General features: G+C 43.9%; 2 protein-coding genes across 2 annotated transcripts; one reads left to right on the forward strand and one right to left on the reverse strand.

The window, feature by feature from the left end:
- Positions 1-171: 171 nt before the first annotated feature.
- On the reverse strand, positions 172-8,839 carry LOC6557139. Its single transcript, XM_001985418.3, has 10 exons — positions 8,264-8,839; positions 3,030-6,961; positions 2,643-2,965; positions 2,346-2,584; positions 2,242-2,293; positions 1,973-2,160; positions 1,418-1,911; positions 1,162-1,318; positions 895-1,101; positions 172-829 (listed from the first exon to the last, which is right to left on the reverse strand). The coding sequence occupies exons 1-10, from the start codon at positions 8,622-8,624 to the stop codon at positions 315-317; spliced, it is 6,468 nt and encodes a 2,155-aa protein (XP_001985454.2). The 5' UTR covers positions 8,625-8,839; the 3' UTR covers positions 172-314.
- A 286-nt stretch (positions 8,840-9,125) lies between these two features.
- On the forward strand, positions 9,126-10,058 carry LOC6557085 (splicing factor 3A subunit 2). The gene has a single exon (XM_001985415.3). The coding sequence runs from the start codon at positions 9,231-9,233 to the stop codon at positions 10,011-10,013; it is 783 nt and encodes a 260-aa protein (XP_001985451.1). The 5' UTR covers positions 9,126-9,230; the 3' UTR covers positions 10,014-10,058.
- The last annotated feature ends 119 nt before the right edge of the window (positions 10,059-10,177 follow it).

The following is a 10,177-nucleotide window of genomic DNA, read 5'->3' on the forward strand; positions in this document are numbered from 1 at the left end:
ATTGATTAACAATCCTACATTTTTAGTGTAGTCATTTTCAGCACATTTCAACATTTATGTTTTATTTTTGCATTTTTTTATAGATAAATACATATATATATATATTTAATATATTACATACTTGCAGTATTGCAATATATTGTATAAACGATATAATATTAAATAGATACATCTATATTTTTATATACATCTTCTGTGTCAATCACCATAACAGCTATCAATAAATTATTACAAATTATTCAAAGGTTATGCTAAAGCGAAAAACTTCAGTAACGGTAACTTCTTAGAAAGCAAACATCTTAGTTATATTATCCTTAAATTATCGTAAAGTGTTTGGTACGATCAAAGTTGACGATTCGTAATAGGCCGTGCTCAGCACCCACAGCTATCCAGTTACGTGCGCATTGGTTCCAATTCCAACGCACACAATTGAGACGCGTGAGACTTAACAATTCAAAACCGCTTTGTATCCTGGAGTTTCGATAAGTTGTGTTCTTTGCGTGGGGAACATTTGTTAGAGGCTTCAGCAACAGGCCATAGTCTCGTCTAAAAACATCCGGGCTTACGGAATCTGGCTCCGAAGTGCCATTCAAATAACATGCCTCTGTTGCACATACAGTGCGGCACTTTGTGGTTCGTTTTTGTAACTGAGATTCCATATTTAGTTGATTAGATTGTATGAATGTGATATCACCGTTATCGGTTACTGTGACAAGTGCCACTTGATCCCAATTAAAATGCACTGCACGCGGACTGCTAAGCAGCGCATCCAGCGGCCCGTGATCAAAGTTAATACCCGAAGGATTTAGTGTTATCAAGCGTGGATATTCTGAAATATCAACAACAAAAAAATGATAACCGAAAAACTGGCAAACGGAACAAAGTAGAACTTACGATACTTGTACAGCTCGGTTGCACCAACGACCAACGAATCCCACAGAGGCGGCCAGTTTACACCACCCAAAAATAAATTTTGTATGGTATCGCCAACAATTGGCAATGGCTGCGACCAGTTCGATATGTCATAGATCCATAGTTTACGCACCAAGGCGCCGACGGCCAGCCAACGTGGTCCGTTTGTGTCATAATGCAGCTCCAAATCTGCACAACGAGTAATTATTGCATTATTCCATAGGGTAATTGGACTTCATTATTACTTACAATTTATATTTCGCTCGCCAAAGTAAAATATGTTTGCGGGTAGAAAATGACGACGATTATTCCGCTCAAAGCAGTTGAGTCCCTGTTCGTCGGAAATGTCCCAAAAAGCAACGTTACCGCTGGCATAGCCACTCACTAACAAATTGTGACCAGAACTCTAAAATGAAAACAAACAAGTTATATAAAAACTACAGATTTCGATTTTTTTGCCTAACAGTCTATGGTTTATCCACCTCTCAACAGATGAAGTACTCACCTCAGACCAGCAAATTTTAGTGCACGGATCCTTCACAGGATTTTCTATATCCAGAGTGAGTGTAAGCAACGGCTCCAATGCAATTACAGCATCTGGTTTAATTTTACCGGCCTTTTCACAGCCTGCCAGATGTAAGGGCAGAGCGAAAATAGCAGTTCCCGATGAGCTGGCGACGGCCAAAAGGCCTAATCGATTTGTGGACTCATCATAACCACCGCTGGGCATAAGTGCTATACTATGCACTGAGTCCTGGGCAAGAGAAATGCCATAATGTAGGCGCATCTGCAGCGGCCAGATATTGTCGACACCAGCTGGCGACATTTTGCATTCAAAGACCAACAGCAGGGCGTCTTCCTGTTTATCTTTAGAATGTCGCGCAAAGCTATTCATCCTGTTGCGCTGGGAACACAATAGGTACTGCGTATCTACTGTCGGGGGCAGAGGAACCCATGCTAGCTCCTTGACAGCGCCACCCACATAACATATATATTCATCTGCGGTTGGCAATAAAATATTAATTAGCTGATTAAATAACATGTTAATTAATATGCATACGTTGTTTATTGAATCCCTCGAATGGCGCCAGCTGCATCCAAGCGTTGTCATCCACCTTACCATAGGCTAAGCGCATGGAGGTGGTCTCCTTAGAGGGCAGCAGACAACTGGCAGCCTCAGGCAATAACTTCTCGTAGCGTGGCAATAGATGCGGATATAAAACGCCTGTTGCATAATTATGTTTCGCGCTGTTAATATTAGAAAGAAACGTTAATGAATTTATTGTTTATTGATTGTTATAGATATATATTCTGGCAAAAACAACTTACAAATGCTTCCAACGATCTTCTGCCACCGTTTCCACATTTATACGTCCATACACTGCAAAATAAAATTGAGTTGGGAATTCACTTGGCATACTCTGATAACTCACGAGTCTTTTGGCTTATTCTCGATTTGTTTGTGATGTGCGTTGGCCTAACTAGGGACGAATTCACAGATGTGTCATCCTCATTGGAATCCACACCTTCCGACTCATATTCGTCAGACGATTCATTGTCAGCGCCGATGTCATAATCGGATGCATTGCCATCGGTTTTCTTACGGCTTTCGGGTTCATCCAAGCACTGTTTTTTCATCTGGGCAGCAATTTTAACTAGCTTCGATTCGGCTCTACAAGAATGAAATGATTGAAGAATACAATTGTTACAATCAACTATGACTAACTCACTTTAATGTGGACTTGCGTTTAAAGCGACCCGCATTGCTGTAAACTGGTGTCTCATCCGATACCATCTCGGTTTCAATCTTCTCCTCGCTGGGCGGACGCTGCCGCATGGGGCAGGTGCGACAATGATTTGGAAATGATAATTTAGTATAGCTGCCGGCGCAATCCGGACAGACAATGCGCTCCTTGACGCCGCAGCTCTCCAGATGTAGCAGCATGCCCAGGCCGGTGGTCAGACTCCGATCGCAGAGACGACAGCTCAAACGCTTATGGCCCGCATCGATATAAGCCTTCATCATTCTAATGACGACTTTGCGTGTCAACACCTGCATAACATATAGCATATATTTACTGTATATAGATTCCTGAATATCAAGTGCTGCTACTCACCGGTTGAGGTTCTCCCACCAGCCATCCGACGCCGTAATGATCGCCCAGATGCTGCTGCCAGTTATCCAAGCGCACGAGGCACAGGCCACATTGTTTATTGCCCTTGCCACAGCCATCTTGCCGCAACTCCTCCTCGCTGTTCAATTGCTCGCGTTTGCGTATGAGTAGCAAACGCGAATCAAAGTCGCTGATCGACTCGCTGCAGCTGGTTAGCTGATCTGGGGTCAGGAATTGTGTTGGTTCGGCCTTGGGACCACGTCGCTTGTGCGCTGCTGGCGTCACTGGTTCCGGGGTGGAGGTGTTTACCAGTTGTGCTCTCATGCTTCTTCGCCCTCGTTTGGGTGTGTCTACTTCAGGGGCTGAATCCGATGGATCCAGCAAATCGGATGCATCTGATGTGACTGTGGTGTTTACTGGTGCAGCTCTTACGCCTGCTTTTGGGGGTCGTCCTCGCCTTCTCGTGCCAACGGCTTTCACACTTTCTGTTGCCGGATTCGTATTCGCTTTCGCTGGAGTTTTCCCTTTTACGGTTTCTGGCAATTCCGACTCAGATGCAATGTTTTTTTCTTGCACTTTACTGTGACGTGGACGTTTTCGCTTGTTTTGTGATTCCGACTCGTCCTTCATCTCAATATTGTCCAGCTCAACTGCAGTCGAAACTACTTCCTCCTTTTTCGTATTTTCCGTAGGTAGACTCGTGTTTTCCATTATTAAGGATTCTGTCTCATTTTTTCCGTTTGCTGGGGTTTCCCCTTTTAGGGTTTCTGTCGATTCCGACTCAGTCGTTCCGTCTTTTTCCTTTACATCACTGTGACGGGGACGCTTTCGCTTGTTGTGTGATCCCGGCGCATCTTTTGTCTCAACGTTGTCCGCCCGAATTGCAGTCGACTCTTTCTCGGTTTCAGCACTTTCTGTTTGCGCCGGGTTTGCTGTTATCGAAGACTCTGACTCGTTGTCTTCTTCTTTTGCTTTCACAGTACTGTGACGCGAACGTTTTCGCTTGTTTTGCAATTCTGATTCCTGCATTTGAGTGGCTTTCCTGGGCGCCCTTTTCTTAGGCACATTCGTTATCACAATATCTTCGGGTTGCTCCGGCATTTCTGCAGATATTTTTGTATTTACTTGCTGCTCATTTTCCAATTTCTCCGCCGCTGTTTCCGACTCATTATTTTCTTCATTTTCTTTTACATCACGCTGGCTCTTGTCTTGTAATTTGGAGTCCTGCATTTCACAGTTTGTGTTCGACGCATTCTCTACAGGATCAGGCACCAACTTTATTATTTCAATACCTTTTACCTTCTCCACCTCCAACTGCTTAGGGCTGGTTTCATCCTGCTTGTTTTGAGCAGCAGATTCAGTCTTTATCTTCTTGGCCGGCAACGATACTGTGTTTAACTGTGGCTCGTCCTCCGCCTCATCATAATCGGGCGTGGCATCATCGCTAATATCCGTTTCGTTACTCTTTAATTGCGTGTTTGCCGATGCTTCATTTTCAAAGCCATGAAACATGCCGCTGTCGTCATCACTGGTGCTAGAGGTCAGTACACGATGTGAACCGTTTGTGTTGGTCTCCGCTAGCAGCGCTCTTTTGCGAGGATGCACTGCTTTCAGTTGCTTGGGAGCTGTTTCTGCTGCTGCTGATGCTACTGCTTCCGTCTTGGGTTCAAGTGCTTTTGTTGACCTCTTGGCGCTGAGCACTGGTCGTGTTTTCACCAGTTTCTTCCGGGGCGCTGACTTAACTGGCTCTTTGCTGGCCGGCACCACCACATTCTCAGCTGCCAAATGCTGTAACAGATTTTGAATACCCAAACCTTGCACAGCATTACCATCCAGGGTATTCGCTTTCGTGGCCACTGCTGCTTGTTCGCTGCTTCGAAATGGCAATTGAGCTTCGCCCTGCGCTGGCGGTGGCTCCTGTGCCAGCACTTCCAACAGAGATACGGCTGGTTGTGGTGTATCTGGCAGTTCTTCTTTGCTAATCACCTCATTGTTGTTGTCCCTTTGATTTTGTAGTTTCTGCTTCGGCAGTTTGGGTGGATGATATAGTTGTGTAAGGTCCCTTTCTTTGACGGATTGAATCTCCACGGATTGATTTCCCTCTGCAGTTTCTTCAGTTATCACAGGTCCTGTGTGGTTCGAGATTACGATTTCACTAGCCGTTGTCTTAACCACATTTGCTATGTTCACGCCATTATCCATAGTCGGAGCCAAGTCTTCATTGTCTATATTAACTGATATCTTAGCTGATTTTTCAGTTTCTGAGTCTTCAGTCAGTTTGTCCGTTGGCCGTTGAGTAATACTTTCAGCAATTTCAGCTTGCTCAGGTGCTTGGTGAGTTTCTTCAGTTTTCTTCTCGGCTATTGGCTCATTCGCTTTGGATATACTTGATCGCTTGGTGCGTTGCACTAAATTGACTTTCCCCTTTTTGGGTCTAAATGGCACCAATTTGGCGTTCTGGTTATCTTCCTCCAGCTGCTTGGGCGAAGGCACTTTAACTGCTTGCTCATCGTTGGTAGCCACAACCTCAGTGGGCACAGTTACGACCAAAGTTGGTGGCTTTGACAAAACACTCTTTCTTTTGGCATTGCTATATACATGTTTCGGAGTGGTTACTTTCAATGGTTCATCCTTCGATGCTGCGTTACTGGTGTCTTTGTCCGAATTATCAGTATTGAGACATTTAGTTTCCTCGGGCTGCAGACTGCTCTGCAATTTGATGGCATTTGGACTAATGGACAAGACGTTCGGCTCATTGCCGTTCACATTCAGTGTGGCATGCAATATGTCCATGTCCTGCATCTGCAGTATCTTGCCAATGGGCAAGTCCTCCTCCACTTTGACAGAGACTGGACGCGGCACAGACATTTGGCTGCAACCAAATTTGGCATTCATGCTCAGCTCCTCCTCGGACAGTTCCGTATAGTTAGTTGGATCGATGGCACGTCTTGCAGTCAACTGTGCTATGAAATCCACCGCGGAGAGTTCAGTTTTCCCAACCGTTGGCTCATCGCTGCTGATGGGCGCTGTTACCTTTGCCTTTGGACTGGTGGCAGTTTCAACGCATGGCGTTATCAATGATGCGTGAATATTTGTTGTGGGCGGGACTAGGGCTGCAATTGGATTCATCAGCGACATGCGACTGCTGGAGGCTATCACAGAACTGGTGCACGTTTCAGTGCGAAACTTTGTTGATTGTGCCACATTGGTGGGAATTAGCACTGGCTGCATATTGGGACTTGGCTGTTGCAATTGTTGCTGCATCGCCTGTTTGCGCACCTCCTTGGCCAACTGGGCCAGCTGCTCACGCGGCAGCTTCAGCTTATTGGCATTTAGTATAATCTTCTTGGCCGTGGACGCTTGCAGTTTGCCGAGTGTCGTTTTGGGCATTTCCGTGGGCTTCCTTGGGGCTACCATTTTTGGCTTGTCCACATGGCTGTTATCTGTGGCTGGCTGACCGTTTGGCAGACGCAAGGCTCTCAAATCGATCTTCTCATCTGGCGCCAATACTTTGTGCTCGAGCACAATCAGTGGTGGTGGAGATGATACCAACGTTGTTCGTGCGAGTGGTGTAATTGGTGGCTGTGGTGGGGATGGTGCTGGTGTTGGTGGCTCCAGTTGCCGCCTTGGCTGTGCTCGGCTGTCTCCACACATGGCACGATGTTTCGGCAGCTGATTTACCAGGTTAAGCAAAAGCGGCGGCTTTGATTGCACTATCAAATCGGCTTTAGCTCGGGGCACCGTAAAACCGTCCGATTGACCAGCACCCACGCTGGTCACTGTTGATGCTGTTACTGTGGCTGTTGGCTGTTGCCTTACTGGCGAATTTCTAGCTTTGTTCAATATTTTGTTTTTGATCAGCGCTTTTATGTGCAACGATTGCTCCTCGGCGGTTGCAAAATGCATGGGCTTATTACTCCCAGCTGACAATGGAGCTGCAAATAGATTGCAGAATTTGTACATAAAACAATTCCAGTTAAATATAATGATTAAATTGATTATGATGAAAACTGTTGTTCATCTTTGATTGAGGTCATCAGTTAGCTAACAAACCAAATACGGAGACAGCTAAAGACATATTCAAACTTGCTATTTCTAGCTATAATGTTGTGGGCGTTTATTAGTTCTTGGAAGGGAAGCTTAGAATCTATTTCGCAAGTTTTGTAAATCTAGCTCTAAAATTGAGGGAGATATTGATTTTTGCCAGCGGAGTTGGGTGTGGACTAGACATTTTTTGATGTTTATCCTTTTCTTAATTCAAGCTTTATAACTTTAGCTTTTGGCTTTATTGAATCCCACTTTTAACTCCTTGATGAGGTCACAGACGAATATATATGCAAAGATTCAAGTCTCTGGGTGTCGAACTTTAAAAAAAAACCAACATACTCTTTTACCTACTCTGAGGAAGAGTATTAAGACTATTATTAAATTCTGAGAACCTCTGAACGTGTTCAAAAATAGTAATTTCAAAATGTCTACAACAAAACACAATCGCTCCATTTAACCCCGGCGGAGGAATAACACAATCCGCGCTGTGAGTTGAACCCTGGCCAACGGCTACGTCTTGGAAAATAAAGCATCCTACTACGTACATTTATCATGCAACACCATCGAGAGACGTCAAATTCTGATGTCAAGGGTGATACTTCAACGAATTTCACAATGTTGGGGTTCAAAAAAAAATTATAGATACTCAATATTAGAGTAAATCACTTGTAATAAATTGGCGCCTACTAAAAAAAAGACGTTATCAGCGCAAACCTTAAACGTATTTCATTTCGACGTTTTTTCAATTGGTAATTAAAACTGATTAAAAGTATTTTAAATTGCATTGTAATCTTGGTTTCTTGTCCAGAAATATTTTCTTTACTATTTTAACAAATTTGAATTTGATCTTCGGAATTGTTTTTTTTAAAACCATAAAATATATTTTTCCAAAAAGATCTAATAAACTATTCTATTCTTTCTTCTTAATGATTTCTAAATATTTAAAATCGAAATAATTGGAAAAAGTTTCGTTTTTTTAAAAAACGTTATTTCGAACCCGAACCCCAACACAATTAAAATATTGCAAGAACTCAGCGAACAGCGCTACCTATGAATAATTGGGATTGTCGGCTTATACAGCTACACAATAACATATTGGTGTCAAACAACCAAGCATAAAAACACTCCCAGCAGATTTGATTTTCTTTTTCGATTAGTTTACATGTAATAAATGAAGTTAATTCAATTACCAGTTTGAAGTTGCTGCATTTGTTGTTGGGTTTGTGTTGCAGATGCCGCCTCAGTTGGCAGCGCTGGGGCAGAGGCGTAGACTTGCCCCGCTGTTCCGCCTGATGCAATATTTTTGGCTGCATGCAAATTGTGTTTGCTCAATGCCTCTGCCAGTGTTCGATGCAAGCCCGACTGCTTCAGTTTGTTGAAATCCAATGGTATTTTATTGATAATCCGCTTGGGCGGTGTTCCCGATTTCTCTGCCGACTGCGACGGCATCGAAATCTTGTTGCCGTCGTTGTTGTTGCCATAACCCTCCTGCCGAGCATTGGCCATGTTCGGTGGTATTTTAAAACAATGCTTGTCCGCTTCTTCATCCATTGCAATTAATGCATTTTTATGCTCTCATCAATTACGCAGCGTATTGTTGTAAATCACTCAAACCTTACATTAACAATTGAATTTAGCAGCACATTTCTGGCTATACCCACAAATACACTCTATATCGAGTTGAGTATTTTGCTTGGTGTCACATTAACAGTTTACACTCACTTATTTCGTGTCTTTAACTGGCTGCACTTTATAATTATTGAAATTCTTAAAATGCAAAAAAACTCGAAACATGTGCAACTTTTAGTACAGATCAGAGTGACCGTAACTTGTATCAATATTCTGCTTATATATTCGATAGTTGTGTTAAGATGTATCGATGTATCACAGCTTAGTTTTTCGACTTAAGCTACCGACAATAGATAATAAATTGAACTACTTCCCACAGATACGTTCACTCATTTGCACACTATTTCTAACGATTTTCAGATTTACTATTTGATTTACAATTTATTTAATGGATATTGTTAAAATATCGATATTTATTATAGTCGATTGGCAAGAGGCGGCACTGAAAACTCGACAACCTTGCTTTATGTAGCAGAAATCCGGCGTTTATTTTTCTTGTAAAACGTTTTGTTGATTTAATTAAAAAACATGGATTTCCAAAATCGCGCCGGTGGCAAAACCGGTAGCGGTGGTGTAGCCTCCTGGTCAGAGACCAATCGCGAGCGCAAAGAACGCCTGCGGCAGCTGGCGCTCGAAACCATTGATCTGAACAAGGATCCGTATTTCATGAAAAACCATCTCGGCTCCTACGAATGTAAACTGTGCCTAACCCTGCACAACAACGAGGGCAGTTACTTGGCTCACACGCAGGGCAAAAAGCATCAGGAGAACTTGGCGCGACGTGCGGCCAAAGAGGCCAAGGAATCACCCTCATCACTGCTGGCGCCCGAAAAGCCGCGCGTCGAGCCCAAAAAGTTCGTGAAAATCGGTCGTCCTGGCTATCGAGTGACAAAACAGCGCGAACCCTCCAACAACCAGCAGTCGCTGCTATTCCAGATAGACTATCCCGAGATCAGCGATGGCATTGTGCCGCGCCATCGCTTCATGTCCGCCTACGAGCAAAAGATCGAGCCACCAGATCGCAAGTGGCAATATCTGCTCTTCGCTGCTGAGCCATACGAGACAATTGGGTTCAAGGTGCCGTCGCGCGAGGTGGAGAAAATGGAGGGCAAGTTCTGGACGCACTGGAATCGAGATACCAAACAGTTCTTCTTGCAGTTCGCCTTCAAATTCGAGCCAAAAATAATGCCACCACCACCACCGAATTTGCATCGGGCTCTGGGGCCACCAGCCGGGTTTCCAATGCCAGGACCACCGCGTCCGACCATGCATCCCATGTTCAACGGTGTGCCGCCGCCACCACCCATGTAATCATCCATCTCCTTCTACTAGTAACAAAATAAAAAAAAACTACTTTTAAAACAATATTGTTTTTGTGGGGCGATTTACGGATGAGGATTCCTGCGGAAGCTCTTCGGAAAAGCTTGTTTTCCTTTTACTTTCTGCATCCGCTTCTGAGCAACTTGATTAAACAT

Source organism: Drosophila grimshawi, unplaced genomic scaffold (genome assembly GCF_018153295.1).
Source record: "Drosophila grimshawi isolate 15287-2541.00 unplaced genomic scaffold, ASM1815329v1 contig_44, whole genome shotgun sequence".
NCBI lineage: Eukaryota > Metazoa > Arthropoda > Insecta > Diptera > Drosophilidae > Drosophila > Drosophila grimshawi.